Source organism: Aulonocara sp. 'chitande type north' Nkhata Bay, linkage group LG19, assembly GCF_057382095.1.
Source record: "Aulonocara sp. 'chitande type north' Nkhata Bay isolate Kocher_YH1m ecotype deep benthic linkage group LG19, A_spYH_male_GT1.1, whole genome shotgun sequence".
In the NCBI taxonomy this organism is placed as follows: Eukaryota; Metazoa; Chordata; class Actinopteri; order Cichliformes; family Cichlidae; genus Aulonocara; species Aulonocara sp. 'chitande type north' Nkhata Bay.
In genome coordinates, this window is record NC_141362.1 from 16,711,868 (window position 1) to 16,736,375 (window position 24,508).

Sequence of the window (24,508 nt, forward strand, 5' to 3'; positions counted from 1 at the left end):
AGAAATTTATTTTTAACCCTTTCCAGACTCATGAATGTCAATCAAAGCAGTTTCTTTAGATGGAATCATGAAGTGTTGCTTTTTAATATCTTTCAGCTGATTTCACTTTGTCAGGCAGGTTCACTAATCAGTCCTGGGTGTGTCTAGTTAAACTCAATTCAGCTTTCAAAAATATGTGATTGATCACAATTAATTCAAGATTTTAGCAGAGGATCGAATTACTTTTTCACACAGAACCAGAAAGGTTTGGATAACTTTTTTTTGAAAACTGAATTTTGTACTTGAGTTGTCTTCTTCTTATAATCAGGTTTGATTGATGATCTGAAACAATTAAGTGTGAGAAATGTGCAAAAACCTAAAAGATCAGAGAGGGCGTAAATACTTGTTCAGGGGACTGTGCTATAAGGTTGTGAGTACAGCAATCTACGGCTGGCCTTCATGTCCTTTCACAAGACCTCCCTTTCAGTTCTGTGTCCTTCAATAGATTTTTCATCCCTGAATGCCTCTGACTGAACTAAATGGCCCATATCCATTTCAGTATCTTCTTTTTTTACTTATTGTGGGAGCCTCCATCTCTGCGTCTGCTGGCTTTTCTCTCGCAGACAAAATGCTGGATAGTTAAATACAATGAAGACGAAGCACCAAGTCTATTGGGGATGTAATCATTATATCAAAGGAACATGATGTTCAAGCATGTTCAAACCAAAACACACATTTCCTTTTTTGTACCAGCAGAGTGATTACTGAGCCTGTGGCATTTTCAAATGTGCTTAAGGAAGAACACCAAACATGATTCCAGCAGCCAAGCTACAAATACTGTTTAATAATGGAAAAAATCATTGTACATTTGGATGCAATTTGTGTTTACAACATCACAATCGAGCAACACAGTTTTTATCTTCCATCTGCTTTATATTATAGTGTTTCAGGCTGCTTCACTCACCACTCAAAAAATATAAGAATCATGAAATCACTGTGTGAAGTATCCCTCACTGTTATAACCATTTTGACATAAAGTCACAAAGAAAGTATTTATATGATTTCTTTATCTAAATATCTGATTAATCTCTGCCATTAAATAACATGATTTAATACATCAAAGTAATGTGTATATTACAAGGCTCCCTCTTGCACTAAAAGATAACAACAATGGAAACAAAAAGGCTAAATACTGAATGTTCTTCCTACTGTGGGTTAGGGTTAGCAGGGATTTGTTTCACTGTCAGCTGATATTATTAATCACTTCATGCCACAATCATCGCATCAAATTGGATGATTAAACCATTTGGATCACTTTACTTTTCATTATCAGCTTGGTTGTCTCTCTTTGTCTCCTTTAGAAGTGAGGAAAGAAAATCTGTTAAGACTGCAATTAAAAGCTGACCTGATCAGACCCTACATACTACGGAAACGTGATTGTAATTTTGCTACATTGTGGGGGATTGTTAAGAATCTTATCTTAGTAATAGTACAGGGAAAAGAAGAACTATGAATTTTAATCAATACTAATGAAAAAGAAAGATTTTTGTAATAACAGTGCTGAATGGAAAGAAAGTAAAAACTTCCCTTGAGAATCCCAGTGCAGAAACAGAACAGCGTATAGCGAGCTCATGCCACAGTTTGCAGCTCATCTTCAAAAAAGGCTTGGAAAAAAAGCATTTTTTCTAAATAATTTCCTGTAACACCATCACAGCAGAGTGGCTTAAACAATTAGCAATAACATAGTGGCTCACAGTTCCAGTAAATTAAGGTCAATCATAATTATCATGCAGGAAGATTAAAATCCTTCTGAATTAATGCAGTTAAGTTTCCAGAGATTTTCTTTCAGCTCTTTTCCCTGTTAGTCATGTGATAACCATCAGTAAAACCAGTTAGCCTGACAGTGAGTTGTTTCATTTTCATTGCAGTGGACAAAAAAAAAAATGGATTTAGTATTTTGGGAGAAAGTGAAAGACATAGTGGCCATGTTTGTATTTACTGATCATGAATAAATGAGAATTGATTCCAAATTCAATCATCGCTTAGCTAAAGATTCCTGACAGCTAATAAAAAAATAATAGCTTTTGAAATGTGTAATATATGATTTCCTCCCCTTCCTGGAAAGATGCGTGCAGCCTACAAACTGACTGTAAAGCACCCTAAAACTCAACATTTAATAAATGGAGACTAAAATAACTTTACAAAGTCCAAAATTAGACAGTCCAGTTTCCTTATTTTAGTTTCATTTTTAAGAGTTTAGTATGAAATTAATAAAACTCTCTCTAAAACTCTCTTCTAGCTAGATACGGTTTATCTAATACTGACAATTTAAAAAACAAATATATGTATAGTTAGACGGATTGCAGCATGATGACTGAGTGAGTAGTGAGTGTCAGCCTAGTTTGAATGTAATTATTTGTTTAAAAGGTTTTATTTAGTGTCAGCACTCTATAAAGAAGTGTTTAAACCCCCTATTTAAAGCTATTGAGGAAAGCAAAGGATTACATATCCACAGATGAATGCTTTAACCCTGAAGTGCAGCAAAAGACAAAAAGCCCATGAGCCTTGGCTCAATCACAGCCACAGGCAATGGAGCCCTGTTGTCTTCCATACAGTAGAAAAAGCGTTCAAAGTACAGAAAATTAGAAATGGATTGTGAAACTTGCACAGCACAGAGGCTGCAAGGGAGACCATACTGAGAGTGGACAAGTGTTAGAGCTGGAGTTCCCTTCAAAATGTAACCTTCCACTAGTGCTGAAATGCCAGTGGCATCTTTCTTCCAGGGTTTCCTGTAATCATTGTACAGAGGGGTGCAGGTTAGTGTGATTAGCAGCACACATTTACAGTCAGTACAGTGTACAGAGTACCACTGTGCTCCAGTTGGGAACCTTGGTTTGAGGTATAGATCATTAGAGCTCTGCAGTAAAATAGGCACAGTTTACAATATAGTGCAGTGGCCTAATATTCGATCGTTCACTTGAAGCCTTAAATATTTGCTGCTACCAAATACAACCAAATTTCGGAGCCCCACCCAAAACAATGATATTCAAAATAGTACCTTTAACCCTGCTCCAGATATTCTATATCCAAATATTTTACTACTTATTTATGTTACTATACAAACATCAATTGCTGGATTCGTTTATCATCTATTAGCGTAATTTTGAGGCACTTGAGTAATGCCATCTTGTACGGCTTTTACTTGGTGGTAAGAGGAATTATGTTTTACTTTTACTGCACTGTCATAGCCATGACCTAAAGCTCTCTTTTTAATACATTCTATTTCCCTGCATTGTAAGCATTAAAGTACAGTGATTGTGTGGTTCAACCTACACCTCAATACTGCACCTGAGTACCTCCTGTTTCTAGACAGAGGGAGCTCAAGGTGCTCCTGTTGCTGTGTTAACACTAAGCCTTTTGTATTGATGTGGGGTATGATTACATTAGAATCTTCTTTCTCCACCTCTCTAATGTGTTTGTCAAGCTTGTGAAGCATCAGAAACATGGCCTTGTTCGAAAATCTCAAGAGAGGGAAAGGCACTCAGTCATGAGGTGGCAAGCTCGTCTATGATGTATCGAACTACAGTGTCCTTAGACCATTTTACTGTCACTACTGACTGGCAAAGAACAGGGTCATCTCTTTCAATTTTTTTTCCATGAGTTTATTTCAGAGTTTCATATTTCAGAATAACGTATCAACTCTGTTTGACCAATCTCCCCTTACAGCCTTTAGATCCTTAGAAGTTTAGTTCTGAGCACTTGTTTGTGAGTATTTGCAATTTCACCACTGACCTCAAACTTGGGCAACATCTGTGTAAAACTCCTCAGACACTAATGTCAAAGATCATCACTAGTGATAAGAACAGTGGAAAAGGCCACAGCACCTAAGCCCTAAGGCATGCATCAGGTCAGGACTGTGGCCAGTAGCAAGCTCATCCTTTTTTGACATTCATAGGACTGCGAACAGTAAATACTATCAACTCCGTTTGACTGGAATGTCCTGAGGCATCATAGGAGGAACACTTGGTGCAAAGGATATTAACTATGGCTTGTGCCAGCTTTGCATTGTGTGTCTTTTTCACAGGACACCGAAAAGGCAGTAGACACCAATATAACCATTGCTTACCACTGCATGTCCTACTTGCTAGATTTGGCTCCCTGCAACCTGCATCACTTTGCCTTTAAGCAGCAGAACAAGACTTGCAGATCCAAAAGTAGCAAGAGAGACGAGAGAGGCTTTTCAAGGCAAATTGTGAACACCTTCTATCTTCTATATAAGCAACATTAACTGAAAATACACCATGGTCAAATAAACCAGAAGGCTCCTTTAAAGAATGCGGCATGTGCTTTAAATCATCGGTTGAGTATGTAAATTAACAAGGTTTTACTGCAGGTGGGATTATTATAACTTCTAAGAGACTGATCAATGAACACAGAAAAACTAGAGAACTTATCAAGCTCGACTTCAGTATACTTTACAAATAGTGTTCCTCTGAGCTTGTGACTGCAGAGAATGGCCCCTTTAACACAAACAATGCGTCATAGCTTGCTTTGATTTAGGTGTTTAATACATAATCTGCAGAGGAGCTCAGAGGCTGGAAAAGCTGTCTCTAAGTAGCATTTGACTTTTTCTAGCGAAGTTGATGACAGTAAATAACAAACCAGTGAAGTATAACAAATGAGATGAGTTTCTGTACACATACACAAACAAAGGCGCATGCACACAAACTCATGATTTTAATTAATTCAACCATGACAAAGTAATTCGTCAGAGGAGGGAAGCACAGTTTTAATGCATTTTTAAAGTCAAGAGTTGTTCTTTTGTCTGTTAACTAATTTTAATCCCCTCTTTGCTTAGGCTAACACAAACAAGTAAAAAAAAAAATCCATTATAACGGTGACTCTGATTCACACAAATATAATACCTTTTAAAAACAAGCAAGAAATACTAACTGAAGAATCAAATAAAGAAACTAGTCATTGTACACTAGGAAATTAAAATCATTATGAGTTGCAGTTCATAGTCTGTGGAGCCAGAAAGGGCCATATTTAGCTGAGCGGGTTGAGTGCTAAGTAGTTAAAAAATGAATAGCATACAAACAAAATGCTGCTGTGCAATTTTACTCATCTAAACTGGAGCACAGTGCAACTGACCACACAGCAACCATTTGTCAGATAATTCCTGAAAACAAAAATCCTCCAAAAGACTTTGTGACCCCAATTAGATGAGATAAGACATTAGGTCTTAATCTCAGAGGCAGCTGCTTCAACCTGTTTTGCCAACCACCTGTTAGTCACAAGAATCCTAATTATAAAAATTATAAGTTAGTATAAAAGACCATCCAACTGCAGTTGTTGGTGGTGAGGGTGGTTATTTCTCAAAGAAACCTGGCTGTAACCGTATCTATTTTGATCTTTTAACAAGGGTGTGTATGGGTGTTAATTTTGTTAATGACAAAAATGTTTGAAATGTTAAAACTGGAGCCCTTTAAACAACAGATTTTTTTTATATTATTATTAAAACAATTACTTTCTGCCCGGCTGGTGTCACAAAGGCATTCGTTATGCTGAAACTGATAGTACAATGTTTAATTATTCCGTCTATGGGTCACTTCACCAGCACATTTATTTCTTCGCTTCTGGACTGATTCTTATATGTGATAAACTCAACAGTAGTCAAAATCACTTTCTTTCATTTTTCCAGTCTTTGCATTTAATCTTACCTTCTTTACAAGCTTGATCACTTATAAAATCTGCTCTTAGTTTTGAAACATTTGTCTGTGGGGCTGTTATCTGTCTTCCCCTGCATTCCTTATCAGTGGTGTTATTACACTGTTTTCTGCACCGCGAAGGGAAAGAGAAAAGTCAGTGAATTCAAACAGTTTCAAATCACACTGCCGTGCTGCCTAAAAACAGACCATAATTTATCGGCACATTCAGTATGTGAAAAAAAAAAACCAAAAAAACCTTTGGACCAGATTGTAATATCATGAAACGATGACATCCAAACAAGGCAGCATCTTTTCTTCTTTTCCCGTTTTTCTATATACAGTTTGTGACACACAAGTAGAGATAGTGAATTTTCACTCTAGTTTATAATTTTTTTTTTAAAGCTTTATTGCGATTTTTAGAGTAAGACGAGTGCAACATTTTGCTGTTGAAGATAGTAAACCAGGGATGAATAAGCTAGGCCAAGGGGTAACATTTGTCACTGAGCTTATGTGTCTTAATCTTTGCTTCGAAATGAGAAGGGAAAATATGTGAAAAGCACGAGACCTGCAAGCAAGTTTGGAAACGTAGAAAGGTCTCTGATGTGAGATGCTTCAAAAGAAACAGCAGGAGAACTAGAGCAAAGTTAGAACACTGTTCAGCGAGACACCTGTGAAGCCTTCGGGGAGTCACCATCAAGAAAGCTCAATTAATCAAAGGTAATACAGCTGCGGTGCAGGTGGAAGACTAAATTAATTCTGGCAATAACCCTACAGCCATCTAACACCCCAACATGATTTCAGCACAGACCTCCAGGAAGTTTTCTCATCTGCTGCTCACACAGTTTACCTCAACAGTATAAACTGGCAAAGCTCTAGTGCACATTTTATGTAAGTCCAGGTAATTCAATGGATGAATGAGAGACTGAGCCAGCTTTCCCCGTGTTCAGGTCAGGATCAATAAGCAGACTGATTGAGTAAGCGCAGATATCTTGGCAGCAGGCAGGATATGGGTATGGGATTGAGTATGGAAGCCATCGGCCTTCAAGAAACCAATCAATCTGACTTTTAAGAATCGATGATCCACTCAATGGTAAATGAGGAGCATCTGCCAGTTAAAATAAGTAAGCCTAATATCATAGAACCTCTCTGACTTTATAGCAAATAAATAGAGGACTTACTGATTTAACGGGGCTCTGATTTTTACTTCTACTGGAAAAATGGGGGGTTCTCTAATGCTCATTAAACATGCTACCATTAATCACAGTGTTCTGAATGTTGTGGTATTAAAATAACTGCCGCCAATGTACTGACTTAACGGTCAAAGCAACCATATTATCACAAGTTTATAATGCGTATCACAAGGGGCAGTAAAGATAGATTGGCTGGATAATTTGAGGCTTCTGGTCCCTTAAGGCATTTATAATAAGAATCACAGGAGACAGGCTCAGTTACAAAACAACATACCTATAAATACGTACACAACACAACACACGTCAGGATGTCAGCCACACAACATAAGTATGCTAATTGGATAGTCCATGGACTGTATCCTAATTACATAAAAATGAATGCTGAGATAATGAGACTTTTTTTTTGTCTTTGAAAGGTACGCTGTACTTGTAATTGCTTTCTTGTGTTTTATTTGTCTTTTAACTGTAGTTCATTAAACGTGCAGGAGTGAAAGAATAGAGAATGGCAGCATCTTCTTAGCTTATGCAGGTAATTATTATCCAGGGAGATAGTTTGCCAGGAGTGCCAGCCTATGATTAAGTGAGGAACTGATGAAGTCAACAGAAGTCAACAAAGAGTGCATGAATGTTTCAACGTTTAAGGTTTCTTTTCCTTTTTCTGCCTCACAGTACTAACACGTAATAAGGCCTATTACTCTACGAATTGTTTTGCAAAAAATATCAGCTTCCCACATGGCAGCCAAGCAATTTTAAAGCCATGAAGAGGTGATGAGGTAATTTTGATGTTATAGTGGGCCAAGGTAATTAACTTGGCCAGAGCAAGAATATTCTATTGAAACAACATGTCAAGGAAAAAAATTGGTGAGCTTAATCTAGCACCGATACACTCTGTTGACCTTGCTTTTATAGAGCAGGGCAGTTCATTATAGAAGCAGGGTCGAAGGTGGGTCATTTGCTGCCATATTGACAATGACTGGAACGATTGTTGGGTTGGACATATTTGAACGTAAAGATAGAAGGGAAACGGCATACTCAGTGAACCAGGACTTCAAGGTTAACACTTAAAAAGTGGTATTTCAATGCCTCTCTGGGCTTGATGACGCAGTAAATTCTAGGTCCATAAAAGCCCTCAAGGTGTACTCATTGATGAAAACAGAAACACAACCTTGTCTAATCTTTAGCAGCTCATTAGCAGTGAGTTATCAAATAGAAAAACATGGTGGTTAAAAATGAAGCAGGCAGAAAGGACTGGAGGGGCTGGGAGGAAGACCTCTCTCCAACTTAACAGAGTTCTCTAGCCAATCCTAAGGACTGTGACATCACGGCAAAGTGGAAAAACAAAATACAGACATATAATGACAATACAAACGAAACTTCTTTCAGCTGCTTCCATTTTCGCAGCAGATGGCTCCACATCTTTGATTTGGCAGATTCCCATTTTGCACTCACATACAGAGCCAGTATCTCACACTTATTGTATGTTTCATTGTGTTTACCCTCCTATATCCAAAAAAGCCTTCTACATTTCACACATTGCCTTTCTTGTTTTGCTCAGTTAGCCATCTAGCCTGTACTCCTGAGCACAATGAGTACTGAACAACTGAACCAACAGCACAGTCCTGCCTGTACCTCACAGCTGATAGTGTTTTCACACTTGGATCTTCATGCTGTAATCATCTCTCTCCAAATTTAGACCAGCATGTCTATTATGTTTGGTATGTTTATACCAAACGATCCAGATTCAGTTATTAGGCAGTGAAAGCTACCTGTACAAAACCCTGGAAGTGTACTACTGCTAAAGATAAAACATCCATTATTCAACATTCTGCCGTTTATCACACTTTAAAGTGGTTTTCTACTGTTCCAGTCACCTTAGAAAATTGTATTTAAATCTTAAAACATGCATCTGCTTTCGTGACAGGTGAGGTGTGAATACAGAGAAGAGTGTTGAGTGTCTTCGTTATCTCATATCAAATACAAAAGAAGCATTAACACACATTAACTCTCTCTCTGTATATACACACACACTGTCTGACTCTCCCTTTCACTTTATACATTTATAAATAAGAAAAGGTAATCTGCTCCTTCTGACATTAGCCTGCTACAGTGTGCTTTGTGCTCTTTTTTGACTGCCTATTTATTCTCCATTTATTCATTAATGTTTATGTGCACAACATGAAGCATAGAGTCTAAAGAATAAAGCAAGCTGGGTTCATATATTTCATTTGATGTCACCAAGGTCCCTCTGGAAATGAGTAAGTGGCCTTGTATTGCTTTTAACTTAAACTGTTTATATCTATAGATGCTCTTGGCTCCCCAGGTGTTAGTTGCATTTTAATAGCATGCCCTGATTTTGTGAGATTAGTGGGAGTTTGGAAGTTGGAGGAAAAAAAAGCTCTCTTTAATGAAGTTTTTATTAAAATTAATGAATACCATTCCAAAACTAAACTAGATGTCGAAAGATAAAGAGCCATAGAAAGGGAAAAAATGTAGTTTCCTTTCTATGCTCTTGCAAAAATGTCATTTTCCTTAAGTATTTAAAGTTCTTATAGTTACTACCTCAGTTTTGAAATGCAACAATAAACCGTCCACCAGTTTGAGGTGTGTATATTCCAGATGAAGTTAAGAGCCAAGAGATTGCCATTGTGTCACGAATCAGAGCACAGGTCAAGATCATTTCCATGGTACTACACAAAACCCAGACACATCCTTTCTGCACTTCTTTGACTTTCAGAAGGCAGGATGTGTCTTTTCATACATGCATTAAAGGAGGGTTTATTAAGAACAGAAGGTCATGGGTCAGAAATGTCAGTGTCTAACAAACAGCATTCCCACTATTGATTTAATCTGCAAACTATGTGATCTAAGTTTCCTGGTCACGCGAACTTTTACTGGCAAGAAAACCGTTAAATTCTTAACACCGAGCTCTTCTTTAATTTTAGATAGAACCACACAAAAGTCTGATAGACCAAGTGTCTCGTCACAGAGGCAGACATTTTTTCATGTGCCCTGGTTTTTGCTATACTTAACAGGTCAAGCTGCAGATGGAGGGGCCAAACCCAAAGCACAGTCTTGCTTCAAATGCCAGGGCTATTACATTTCAGCTACAAAATGGATAAGTAGAACAAATTGCCTCTCATCCAAAGTAATGGTTCATAATTATTTGCTCAGAAAAGAAGGGCTCTGGGTGCAGAAAAAAAGGCATTGGGTGGCTTTCCTATGTGCCTGGCAAGTGGACCATTGATGTGTATAGATGCAATCTCACTGGATAGAGGTGAAAGCAACTGTGCAATAACAAGTTTTTTCTGGCTCAATTTAAATCAAACTTTAAGAAAGTTTATATGGAGTTTCTAATAAAAAAGATCACACACACCATTCTTTACTATTTCTTATCTGGTAGACTGTGCAAGGAGCAGAGTCAACCCAGAGCTTTCGGTCTTTATGAAGAGGCTCAGGAAGGTATTCCCAGTAGGCCTCACTGAGTCATTGCAAAAAGCACTTTAAAGTTTGCGGTCAGTTATGTTCAAATGTCCTCAAGCTGCTGTCTTTCCTTTGCCACATTGCTTACGGACATTTAGCAACTAAACCAAAAGAGCTTGTTGCTAAAATGTGAATAAGGACTCAATTGCAAGCCAACCATTGGGTTATCCAGGATCACCAAAACAAAACTTCAACTAGGCAGCAATACAGAAGGATTTCAATCTTATTGTAAAAAGAAAAGGTATATTGCTACTTATGTTCCCCCTTCTCATGTCTATGGAGTTGCCTTGTGGTGTCAGGCACCAACATTTTAGCCACTATAAAGATACAGCCACTCAAAATTGCCGCTTTCACCCAAAGGTCAGCCAGTATTAGTTCTCAGTATTATTGTGAGGTCTTTACCTTATAATATAAAGCACATTAAGGCCACTGATTTAATTTGGTGCTATACAAATATAACTGAATTGAATTCCACAGTCTTTTGATAGCTTTCATTGTACACCTCTTTAGCCATTAAAATTAAAAAACTTATAGGTAAGCTTTGAAAACATAAATGAAATGGATAAAACTTTACAGTGAGTTTTACCATTCAGACTTTTTGCACAGCAAATCACCAAAATTATTTCCAGTACTTCATTCATCCATTTCAGTCTAATGTAATAAACAGACACAATTTCAAGGAAAATGAAATACAGAAAAACAATACTCTTGCACACAAGCTTCCTTAAAGATCCTACACCCACTGTGGAGGTTATGTCTGAGATGGGCAGAACCTTTTTGCTGTTTGCTACGTTGTTACTTCTTCAGACCTCTGTTTGAATTATGAGCATGTTCTTCATTTTTTCTGTTAGTTTTCAACCGAATGTTTTGATTTATTCTTTAGATTTCTTAAATCTTAGAGGTCTTAAATTGTGCAAAAGTATTGAGCGACCCATAATTTCTCTATATTTTACATAAGATAGGCCAGACTTTCACCTAGTTTTTATTCCAAGTGTTTTTCAGGCTTTATGAAGGTATTTCAAGTTGTTCTTTGGACATTGGCTGCTTTTTAAGTCATTTTCAGTCCCATCCTCGTACCTTAGAGGGGAATGTTTTTTCAAGCTCTTTTTTAATTTAAGTTAACCCGCCAGTGTTAACTTGATAGATGTGGGTGGGTGTGTAACTTATCAGCTGTTTGGGCTTTAGAAATGTAAGACAGAACCAAGCAAGCAGAAGCAAACTCGTGTTGTCTTCATCAAAACTGGACATTAGAGGACTACCAAAGAATGCAGTCTATACTACTATGTGAACTCCATAAATCTAAGGGTTTCCTACTTCATTTTTTTGTTGCTTCTGTTGAAACCTTCAATTTGTTTCAAGGAAGGAGTACATGCTCTCACAGTTACCCTAAGATAAAAAAAAAAAGACAGATATTCTGATGTTGGAGTTTTCAAGCTGAAAAGTGTTTCTCTGACTGAGCAGACCTAAATAAACTAAACAGGTATATTCTGGCTTGTCCATCCATTAAGTAAAATTACTTCTGCATATTTTTAAGTTATAGTTTGGAGATGTATTAACAACAGTTTTAGTAAATTACTCTTAACTACTTTTAAAAACAAGGTTTTAACAGTATTCAGATAAATCTTTTGTGATTAATTGTGTTAAAGCAGAAAACACATCAATGGCATTCACTAAGAGAGTTTTCCAGACAGTTTGATATGGAGGGGTTGCTGCTTGAAGGCTCGTATTTCAAAATCATTAAGAGTTTCAGTGTAATGCAAATGAAGCGCGGCAGCTGAACACCAAGCACTAAAATGAGAAAAGCAAAAAACCCTCATTTGAACTTTATAATAAAGTTGCTTGAGGGTGGTCAAAGGTGGTAGGAAATGTTTTTTTGTTCCTCTATGGCACAGCTTTGATGATTACTAGAAACTATTGTGGACAGAGGTCAGTGTGGGTACGCTGACAGGTAAGACGCAACAAAGCCCCACTACTACTATTAACTGCTACACCTGCCATTTTGGAGTTGCCAAGTCATCTAACCGTGGAAATTTTGCCCTTGTCAAAGTCAGGGAAAATAGGCAAGCTTAAGGATATGACTGCTTCCAACACACTGACGTCAAAGCACGACACTTTCTGCCCACCTCTTGACAGCTGCCATTGTCAAATAATAATCAATGTTATTCACTTCACCTGTAGGTGGTTTTAGTGTTGTGGGTGATCAGTGTACACTGACAGCGTTTCCCTTTACCTTTATATAAGATTAGGACATTGGCTTCTCTAAGCCAGAGCCAAGCTCCCACTACATTTTTGCCCATTTATCCAGAACCTTATAATGCCGAGCCCAGCTAAGGAAATTCAGATGACTTCTAGAGTTGGCAAATGGCAGACAGCCTCAGGGCCACTCTATTACAAACAAACAAATCAGCTGCTCCAGCAAACAGCGTCCTACCAGATATTTCCTCCTGCCAGTCAGCTCACAGCTCCAACTCATGTTTCTCTATTCTGTGTGAGAGAGCGAGAAATCAATGTGTAATCATATTCACACTTTCTTTGGCAGGAGACATTGGGAGCAGACATGGAATTGAGACGAGCCACTCTGCACAGAAAGGGGAGGCATTCAAATCATTTTTGTCTTCGTTTCGCCTCTTCTAAAAGGGTCTCGATTTAAAATCTGTATAGTGCGCTAGAGAGGTGACTCATTTTCAATCAACCCAATTAGCGTCACAGAAGAAGCATTTGGTGGAGAGAATTCTGTATGGTTTGACTGAGTGGATGTAAATACCTGTGGCTTTACCTCTCTCCACAGTTGCTGCTGCATGTCAGGACTTGTTAACCATCCACTGTGCAAAAACACAACCTTCTCACAACAGAAAGAGCTAATGTGTCAAACCAATCCATGATTAGTGCAGATTTTTCTTGATCTGTATTTGAAGGATTGTCTTTTATCTCGACTGCCCTGCCAAGTGTGCTATTGCCTCATAATGCTGTTATGTGGCCCACACTGACGCCTCAGGGGAGGAGCAGGGTGCACTGTGTTCTTGACTCACATCCCACTGATGGTGAGTAACATAATGATAATGACTATTTGCGCATTTAAGCCACGTTTCGTTTCACAAATTTACCAAAATGGAAAAAGGGGCCACTCTCCACCGAAGCCCAGCACAAACTACAATGCAAAGCAAGATTCAGACACCCATCACACTGGCCTCTCCACAGAACTGAGACACAGAGCTGTCAGTTTTTCATTTGTTTCAAGTCAAAAATATTTAGATCACCTCTCAAAAGCAGAAAAAGAAAGACAAGTGAACAAACCACAAGTTTTGGGCACTTGCCATTTACACAACGCCCACCAGAGTATTTCTATAACTAAAAGCCAGAGATGTTCCTGTCAGAGCAACACACCAGCAATGTTTTCCAATACTATCTTGTGAACAATTTTACCATTAAACTGTCACCAGGATAAAAAAAAAAAAAAAGGGCAGACAGATCTATGTATTCTGAACTGAATGTGTCAATAATTCTGTTTTTTGGGAGGTAAATTAAATGTATCTGCATTGTCAAATAAACAAAGAATTCTAGTTAGTTAGCCTGAAAGGCTAACTCATTAGTTAGCCTTTAATGGTCAGTTTCACAGTGGTGTGGTGGTTAGCATCAATGCCTTACAGCAAGAAAATTCCCAACTGGACATCCTGACCAGCTGTGGTCTTTAGTTGCACAGAGCGTATCCTGCACAGGGTTACCCTCTGGCTATTCAAGTATCCTTCCACATTCCAAATTGGAATTGGGTTAATTTGTCATTTTAAATTGACAGAAAGCATCATGTGAGTGTGAGTGGACATCCGTTTCTCTGTGTTAGTAATGTCATGTACTGGCGATGTGCTCAGGGTGTACCCCACCTCTCACCCCATGACAGCTGGGTTAGGCTCAAACCCCAACACTCCCCTCCTAAACCCTAAATTGGATAAGTGCTTATGAAAATAACGCATAGGCCAGGTTCAAAAATGTACTTCACATTGATATTGGAGTCAGTTTTAAATATGTAGGTATATATAAAATTCACTTGATAGTTTGGCTAAACAAATGTGTAAGATGTAGGAAAGGCTCATTTCGTCCTCCATGTGGGCATTCCTGTAATGATGTGATGTAAAGTGAAGTCTGCAGTCACAGTAGGAATGTTCTAGCAGTATTATCATTTTTTTTATTCTATTTTATTCTTTGCACAACAAACAACATTAATTATTTATCACTGTATACAGCACATTGGAATATACATAGAAAAGTATTATTAACCATATTTTCAGGGTTGCTGGCCTTGGCTGCTTATAACCTCAGTGGTTCCTCATCTCGTCTCTTAACAACTTAAAGCTAAATACTAGCATCACTGGATAAAAGGCTGTGCGTTTACAAGCTTCGAAGTTTAACATCTTACAGTGGATGAATGAGGTACTGTAGAAAACAGCTCTTGCAATTCCACAGATCATAGCCATTAAGTATTCATCCCTTATTTCCATCTCTTTTAAAAAGTGCCAGTGAAATATGTGGAGACAGCAGCTCACCCAGCTCAATTATTCACAATACGCCAACTGCATTGTGGCTAACTGAGGGGTTGAACATGATTATGCACATATATTTCCTTTGTACTCTGCATTGCCTTCCTTCAATCACGATCAGCTTTGTTTACCGTTTTCTTTTGGTACATGCAAGCACAACTTAGCTTTGGATGCTAAATGGGTCATGAAGACCACTACAACGATCTGATGTCCCATTAATTATACTAAGGCGTATCATATACATTTTTAATTTAATCCCACTGATCTTTAAAGTTAACTTAAAAAGAATCATTCCAGGAAGGATGAAAACCATGTTTTGGTGATATGTTTTATAATCTAGGCCTATTAAAAATCTATTAAAGAAAATCCTGGTTGGTGAACGTTAACAGGGCTTCACCTGCTGTATTGCAAGTATCAAAAATAAACAGTAAATTAGTATCACAGTGACAGCACACATTTTGAACTGAAAAACTGGAATTCCTAAATTCTGTGTGTAAATTTAGTTTTGATTCCTTCTTTCTTTTAAAGTACTTTCAGTTTGTATGTTGGTCAAATATTTATTTCAAAGTTGAGTAAAGAAATATTTTAGAAAAGATTATTTAACCTAAAAATCACAGTTTCTATATTCTATATTTCTATATTTTATCTGTAAATAAGTTTGTAATTCTAAAAATATGAAATCAAAGATCCAATTATTGAAATTACCATCATTTTTTACAAGCGTTATTAATGTGAATAAAAATGTGACCATCATCTCACAACATCACTATCCCTTTAAAAGCATTGAATGTTTGCAAACACTCGAAAAACTAAATTCTAAACCCTGTTTATATGCATTCAGTAATGAATGATATATGAATATATAATTTTTGTAATGTCAAAGAAATAAAAATAGTAAAGTAATATGTATGTTAATAAACTATATCCTACTCTCATTTGACAAACTTTGTTTAAGTGTCTTCTGATTAGTTGAGTAAGGTGAAAAGGATTTGCAGAGCCGGTTGCTGGTTTTTACAGTATTAGTAATTAATTAATTAGTATTGTTCCATTAACCTGTGCAAAAAACTGTAACTCAGGCATGCATCTAGATAAATATGCATCAAACCACTGACAGTATTAATGATTTATTTGCCAAATGATACGCAGTAATTAGTCCTGGTTTACCAGTAACAGATATCAAAGAACCCAGTGTTATTTTTATTCACCGTCTTGTCCCGTTTCTACTATACCAACTCTAGCTTTAACCAACACATGCACTCATGCACCCTCTGCCTTCATTTACAGCTTAAGCTAGATGTACAAGACAGACATCAATCATTTCTATAGTCCACTCACTCTTACTGCTTCCTTTTATGAGTCAATACATTTCACTTTTCCAATTTCATCCAACGGTCCACCCATCTGGTCTCAGACTTGTAGCTCATCATAGAAAAAAAAAACATTTAAGGAAATAAATAGACACTTCTGCCTCCCTCCATTTCACCATCACCTCAGGAGATAAGATGAAAGAAACTGTTTTCTCATCTTCCAAGGTATGAAAATGAATGATGCCGGAGGATATGGAAGATTTGAAGGCAAGAGCCTACAAGATGTCGCTGAATACAGGCTCAGTGAAGTGTACTCTGCTTTTTGCACCACTTATTTGTTGGGTTTAAAATATAAGATTCAAAGTGAGATCGTTTAGGTACCCGTTTAAAGGAAGATTCCAGTAAAAATCTAAGGATACATGTCATTCATAACAAACAAAACCCATAATTAAAGGTGGATAATTACATGTAGTTTATGATGTTAAACATGAGCCAAAAGTAGACAGCTAGATAAAGTTTGTTGAAAAATGAAATTCCCCTGCAACGGGGGAAGGTGATACCTTCGTTCTTACCTTCCTCCCAACCCTGGGGACTTCCTGACTTCTTAACACTTTTCTCATTTCTCTCGTCACGCAGGTCCCCTGCAGCCACAATACTCCACGTAAACTCTGGGATAGCCTCCAAGTGCTGGTCACATGCTTTGCTATGGCCAGAGCACTGGCGATCTGCTGAAATAAGAGACATTCACATTAACATATTGGCCCTAGTAACCTGTGTCATTGTTAATATCTACAAAATAGATATGAAAACATTCATGTTAATGGCGAATCTTGATGCTCGCTCTAATGTAATGTTATTAATCTAAACTCTCAAGGAAAGGAAACTGATGGACCCAGCAAAAATATTTGTGCGAGTGCTCAAATAATGAGTGGTTTGGAATATAAAACACATCAAAACACCTTATTTAGTCCGATAAGCAAATGGAACATTTAATTACACAAACCGCCAGGGGAAAAAAAACCCTTCAATGAAATAAACAGAATGTTCCTCGCTCCTCCTATATTTGTCCTTTTGTGATTTAAAATATGCACAGTTCTTAAAACCACGGTGCTGCTGCTTTACAGTAACTCGTGCATAGCCTCTAACCCTCACCCATCTCCCTGTAAAACCATTTTTAAACCAGTTTTGTTAAGGTTTAAGGTTTCTAGGTAAGATAGAGATTTTTTTGTAATAAATGAGCAAATCTTTATTTATTTTTTTCAAACCAAAAAGTAACATCCTCAATGACAGCCTCTCTTTTGGTGTAAATAGCCTTTGTCTGGCATAGAGTTGAGTGTAGTAGTACTTAAGATGCTATTGTTGTAATATCACAGAAGTCTTCTTAAAGAAATTACTCACATAGAATATTAAGGGTCAGCTCCTCTCCCACTCATCTTTCCTCTGTCTCTATCTGTCCTTCACTGCCTGTGGACAGACCACATGCGGGCTCATCCCCGTGGTTTCGAAAATCGCTTTTTCAGAGGACTTGGTCACATTCAGATGACTTTTCATACACAGTACTGGGAGATGGGAGGTAAAGTGTTGCATAACCGTTTTTGATGTTGGTTTTTTTTATTTATTATTATTCCTACACGTTTCTACCATATTTGCTTTAAAAAAAAAACACAAAAACATAAGAGTGGAAGATTGAGTCAGTCAGTACATGAAATTCATAAATTTTTATAACAATCACATCAATCCTCAGAATATCTTGTGCTTGTTTAAGACATCTAGAGCTTTTTTACCAAAACAAATAGAAAGAGAAGAGAAAAACTATGGTGCAGAGAATTGCAAAAAAAACCTAAACAAAAAAAACCCAAACACCTCGGGTAGCTGACAAGGTGTGCTAAGAAAATGGCTTCATTTAGGGAGCTTGTGGGCGATGAGAAGGCTGTAATGGATTTTTGGAGGTAACCCACTTATTTGGTGAGGTTCTACCATTTTGGGGAGGTCTGGAAAAGGTCAATCCTGTTAGAACCTGGATCATAATGAGCTGTCATGTTTCTGGTGCTGTTTGTTTTGGCTCTACAAGAAGGCTTAAGGAGAGCCTTTTGCTTGTTGACAACACAAAAAACATACTGTTTCCTTATCTGGAGTGCAGACGTAGAGGAAGATATATGATATATGTCCATGCCTGCTGTAACATATACTCACTTGTTCTTCTTGACATCAGGTAATATTTCATAATGCATTTATCTCAATTTCATAGCATACATCTGCATCTCTTGAAAAATTATTTCTGCACAAGGGCAAACCTGGTGTCATCTTCATTTCCATAACAATGAGAAAAAGGCAAAAAAATAAATGAGGAGTGAGCAGAGAGCAGGGGCTCTGTCATGTGTAGTGAACTATCTAAATTAACTGACTAAATGACAAAATACGTTTGTTAACAGTGTACTTTTAGTGCCCGAGTCCTACAGCAGGTTAGAGCATTTGTGGTTTAAGTTAAAAATATTAGTTTCAGCCTTTAAAAGGTAATTTTGGTAATATAATAAAAAAAAATACAACCTTTCACTACAAAGTGGCAGTACTTCAGCAGAAGGTTTTTGTGAAGTCTCCACTTGCTTCTGACATTCAAAATCAAGTTAAAACCATATTCTGTGCTCTTCTGTCAAAATAGTAGTTTGGCTGCGTTGTTTACAACATGAATTCTGCACAAATGTTCACGTAACACCAGCTCGAGTTACCTTGGAATGTGTCATGTCACTGAGTGCAGACTGCATGCTAAATTGACTTGCTACAATTCGTGATTGAAAGCGGCATTATGCAATTTGGCTTTATTTCAGCTTCATTAGAAAGTACTCTGTAACACAGTACATAGATTTATTTGATATGGATTCAGAGCTGTTCTCTTAGAATGTTTTAGAAAGTCATTTTTTATTAAGGGGAGCTTTAAAAAAAGTCAAGAAAGGAGCAAAGAGTTCATGGTCAATTTCTACCAAATATATATTTTAATTGGTCATCAGCTTTGCCTGCCAGGGGTGAAATATGCATAAATCCCTGCACTCCTTTTCTTTCTTTTTTACACTAAAAGTCATGTGATCTTTGACACTCAATCCAGCAATCAAGTGATTACTTATACCATAAAATCTGAAACAGTATGGAACTCACATGCATCAAATGGACTAGTTCTTCTACGACACTTTTCTATTCTCCTTGAGGACTCAAAGCGCTTTATACTACAAGCCTCATTCACACATGCACTTAATTTCTATGCCTAAGTGCTTTCTATCTAACAGCCACACTCTGAAGAACACGTCAAGAGCAACTCGACGTTCTGTATCTTGCCCAAGGGTACTTTGGCATGCAAACTGGAGCAGCCAGGGATTGAACCAAGATGCTCTATAGGAGGTCATCTACTGTGTCAACACTAGTTGAACACTAGTAACACTAGTAACACTTTACAATTTTGAGGTCTGGAGCAAATCCAAGACTGGTATTTTTTATCCACTCTATCAGTAAAAAGCTGCACAAAAAATAATAAAATAAAATAGAAAAAACACTAAATAAAAATTAAAATACTTGACTTGTTAAAGAAAAAATGCAGTCGAATACAAATGACACAATCCCTTTTAACTTCTATATTTTTGTAACATTGTCATGATTGCAATTTTATATTTTGCTTTGGGCTATTTTTTTCTATTTGCAAACTGACTAAACTGAGCATGATGATGTCATGCTGAGGTCACTTCAGCGGCTGTAACTACAAGGTTGTTCAGAGATGCAGTTACACGCCTACAATGAAGACTGGCACAAGTGAAAACACTTACTTTTCCAAAGTTATTGTATTTTTTGTAGCCTTACTGTGCTGATATGTTGGAAACTTTCCCATTTTATGCCTGTCTGTCAGATATAAGGTATACTACACATTGACCCTAGAGCAACAACATTTACTTTTTCTCTTTAAGCATTTTTGTTCAGCTAATAAAACTTAGATTCCACCTCTTTCACAGCAAAGCCTCGGTGTTAGCATCACTGCTACTTTCTGTCCAAGCCTAACAGAGTCTGTGTCACACAGAACAGCTGTATTTGTTCTTTTAGTTATACATATACAAATGAAACTAAAGCACTTCTAACGTTTCTGCATCTGCATCAGGTAGGTTGGTGGTGGCCTTTTCTTTAATGAAAACCCAACAAGCATACTCAGTCTTTGTAAGCCAGCCAGTCATGCTCAGTGGAGAGCATTTTAAAACTGCTGACAATCCACAACCTGGAAACAATGCTGAATAGCTTTTCCGAGCTTCTCTGTAAACACATTTTCATTTGGTTTTATACAGCGTTATATGACTGTGATAAGTGATGTGAAATACTGACTGTATATATGACTCTGGATGTAAAGGGAAGGTTAAAAAAATCCAAATGGCAGAAAAAATACTTCAACAACAGAGTGAAACTACACAATAGAAAGTCAAAATGCTCGACACAGTACAGAAACTGTTAATGGTGGTTGAGTGGCTAGTGCAGTACTCAACACACAGTTTGACTTTCAGCAACGACTTTTAACAATGCTGATGTTTTTCTGTGGTCAAGATCATAAATACCTTACCAACAAAAATACATTTCAATGACATCTGTTTTTTTTCTCCAAACCATGACAAAACAATAAAGCAGAATTATTTCTGGTGCCATTCTATCCATTATTTGTACGAATAATCAACAATGATTAAAATGACTGATCTGCTCATTTTCTTCCACAGTCATGTGAAAAAGAGTTTCCACAGGACTCTATGCAGCCCTGTGAAACATGAAGTACATCTCATGTTTAAGCAGCTTATAGAAGCAGCAATAACTTTCAGTAATCATTTTTCTGAGACTTGCACATTGTTCGAGAGGAATTGTGTCCACTTCTGTTCACTGAGGTTTGCTGGCATTCATTTATGCACAGCTCTCTAAAGGTCCTGCCACAGCATTTTGTTCGGGTTAAGGTCTGTAGTTTGACTGGATAATTGCAACACTTTGATTTTTTTTCTCTTCTTTTCTATCCGTTCTGTTGTAGATTTGCTGCTGTGTTTGGGATCATTGCCCTGTGGCAAGACCCAATTTCAACCAAGCTATAGCTGTCGGACAAATGGCCTCACATTTGATTCTCAAACCCTTTGGTATATAGAGGAGTTCATATTCAACTCAATAACCGCAAAGTTCCCAGGTCTCGTTCCTGAAAATAAATAAATAAGATCGGTTTCGTCTTGTCCAAAGGGCAATGTTCCTGAATTCTTTTAGACAACTCCGTAAACCTTGCTGCCTTCTTGTTCAATGCTACCTGAAACCTGAGCCAAGGATTTCTGCATTGCACAGCCAACCTCTGACCTTGGATCGAATGTTCTGGGACATATGCTGCTGAGAAGACTCTGACATTGTGTTATTATGTAACCTGGACGTGTGTCCCTCTATCTATAAAGAGATGATCTATACTGCTCGCCCAAGTGCAATGTCTACAATATCCGAATCTAGGTTTGGGAAGGAGATTGGCGGTAGCAACTCTGTAAGAGCAATGAGACTTCCAACCCACATAACACGCACGACCACAGGTTTATGAAACAAAGTTTGCTTTATATATTTCCTTTTGGATCAGTTCCCTTTGCTCATCCTCAATGTAGGGATATCTTCAAATGCAGTAACCATCTCAAATGCATCACAAAAATAATTGAAACAATCAAAATAGATGTAAGACAAGAAACACAATATTTCAACACCCCAAAGAAAAGGAAAAAGAAAAGAAAATAGCACGTGAGTGTCCAGTTCCTTATGGTGTCAGTTTATTCAGTTACCCACTGTCCTGGGTTAAGAACTGAAAACGACCTGAATCTCAGGCGGAGAAAAAGTAGCAAAAGAAAATGATAAGGTATCTCTCAGGTGGGCTTCCTTTTGTTTTTTTCCCTACCGCCCTCCTGGTACGGCAGGCATCAACGTGTCGGCGTCCTGACACAGAGAAGGCCTCCACAGCAGCAACAGTGTCTTAGACCCACGATACCAGCTCCTCACTTGGCACCCATGGAACTGTACCTCAAAAAAAAACCAGTCTGCACACAAATATGCAGAATGTTAGATGTCCACATTCCTTAAATGTCCTTGTTCCTAATGTCCTTGGTTCTTTTGAAATATTAAAATAAATTTGCATCTTGTGACACATTAAAAGTAAATACACCGTATTACTGTGCATCACCCGCAGTTACAGTAACAGCACAGCTATTGCACGTGAACTGCGCATAACCACTTAGCTGGCCGCGGCTGAACTAGCAGACCCAAGAAAGTAAAAACATTAGACACTCATAATAAACAAAACTGTCACAACATTGCAATACTATGAAAACACATCTTAAACATCATTAAACACATTTACTACTATTCTGACTGGTTAGTTATTTTTTCCAGTGCATTGAACTGCAATAGCGGTGCTAAGTGAGCTAGGCTAACTCACCAGAATAGTTCAAAAAGTTCAAAGAAATACTCCGGCTCCTTTCAGGTAGGTACCCGTCTGTGGTTCACCGCTAACGACAGCTCTCTCACAAATGTTAATTAAACCTCTTTCCTCTCTTTCAACTGGAAAAAACCGTGCTCCGCGGCAGCATGGAGTTTTTCCTTGCCGTCCTTTTTCCTCTACACCACACCTTCACGTGCACGGAGCCGCAGATGGTGCCTTCAGGGCAAGCCCGGAAATTAAACTATCAGACAAGGACTACGATGCATTCAAAGAACCCTGTACTTCTGATTGCTGTAAATCTTACCAGGGTTACAATTACACCCCTGAATGCTCTAGACCAGCAAACAGCTAAAAATTTCTGCTAGTCAAATGTGCCTGGCTACTACTTATCTGAATTCCTATTAATCAGTAATGGTGTGCTTTTTTCCACTAGGGTTCATAGAGTCCTGTGAAAGCTCTCTTCTCACATGAATGTTTATACTGTAAGGTCTAAATATGTTATGTGTATGCAGTGAATTTGTTGTAACTGCCTGAGGCATTTTCTGTGTTTCTCCAGATGCTCCGGTTTCTTGTCACAGTCCAAAGATAGGCAAGTTAGGTTAAATCCTGAATTGAAATAGGCTGTAGGGGTGAAAGTGAATAGTTGCCTTCAGTGGTCATGATTCACCTTGAATGACCCACCCTTTGTGACCCTGGATAGTGGGTTAAGCTAGTAGGTGGATGGATGCATAGATGGCTGGATCATTTACTTTGTGGACATCACTTTAATACAAAAAATGAATGTGGCACTCCGTGGCACACCTGAATAGCAAAGGCATGCCTCTACATGGACCTAATGCTGTTTATGTAATTTACAATGAGAAAACTGACTAGGCTAGGCTATAAAGCTATAAAGCACAACTAAACAGTGTGTGAACTGTGCTTCTTTCAGCCACCTGTCTGAAGATAGCAGGATGAAAAACTCAAACAGCAGAAACAAATGCACAAACAGATATTAGCTATGAGAAAATTGTCTATGTTAAATTGTGGTGGCTTTGAAATTCTCTTAATATTCCTCCTCTTGGACAAGTCGACCTAGGTGTGACAGTGTTATTATTTCTATTTAAACGAGAAGAAAAATGTTGGGAAACCACTTTTATAACTGAGATATCCGAGAAAACAACACCTCCCTTATTAAATGTAGTTATAGAAGAAATATCATGAGATATGATGCAGATATGAGAAAATGTTACCAAAGTGGAATGATTTTGGACCTTGATAATGAAAACCATACAGAATGAAGAGGTTGGTGCCAATATTTACATTTTGTTCAATATCCAATGCGAGTCTACTTGTATATCTCTTCATATCTCACTCTTTACATGTTTTAATCTACAATCCTAACATTCAGAACACAATTGGAAGTTATAAAAGCCTTGAAATCTTAGACTGAGGACCTAAAAGGAGTTTTACCTAATGAACTGATATCAATTCATTAGGTAAGCTGAGGTGGCTGCATTAGGCTGGTCAATGCTGTCAATTAAAAGGGCAGTTGCCTGTAGAGAAATCGTGGCAGCAGTCCTTTCCAACCACTTAATGCCAGAAAGGGTAACTGCTCCCATACCTAAAATGTATAATTTGGCAAAAAACCCCACAAAACTTTGATTTTTGTACCTCACTACCTCTAGCGACCTTAAGGCCTGATGAGATGTGGAGAAAACTTCAACTTCAAGGTTGTAGTGAAAACTAATTTCCTTTTCTTCAATAAATGTCTCAGTGCTAGAGTGGAGTGATGCAATGTGATCAGTAGTACCGGGCTTCACACTGATCAGCACTGTTGTTCTGACTCACATGGATCCAAACTTAAAAT

At 37.7% G+C, this 24,508-nt stretch overlaps 1 protein-coding gene across 2 annotated transcripts in view; it reads right to left on the reverse strand.

The window, feature by feature from the left end:
* alk (ALK receptor tyrosine kinase) overlaps positions 1–24,508 on the reverse strand; it is a 426,012-nt gene that overhangs the window by 230,250 nt on the left and 171,254 nt on the right. The window contains exon 3 of one of the 2 annotated variants that reach the window (XM_086273707.1): positions 16,772–16,927. In XM_086273707.1, the coding sequence (XP_086129833.1) occupies positions 16,772–16,927 (156 nt within the window). Of the gene's footprint in view, positions 1–16,759; positions 16,928–24,508 lie in introns of both variants that reach the window. The other variant, XM_086273706.1, reaches the window with a different exon arrangement.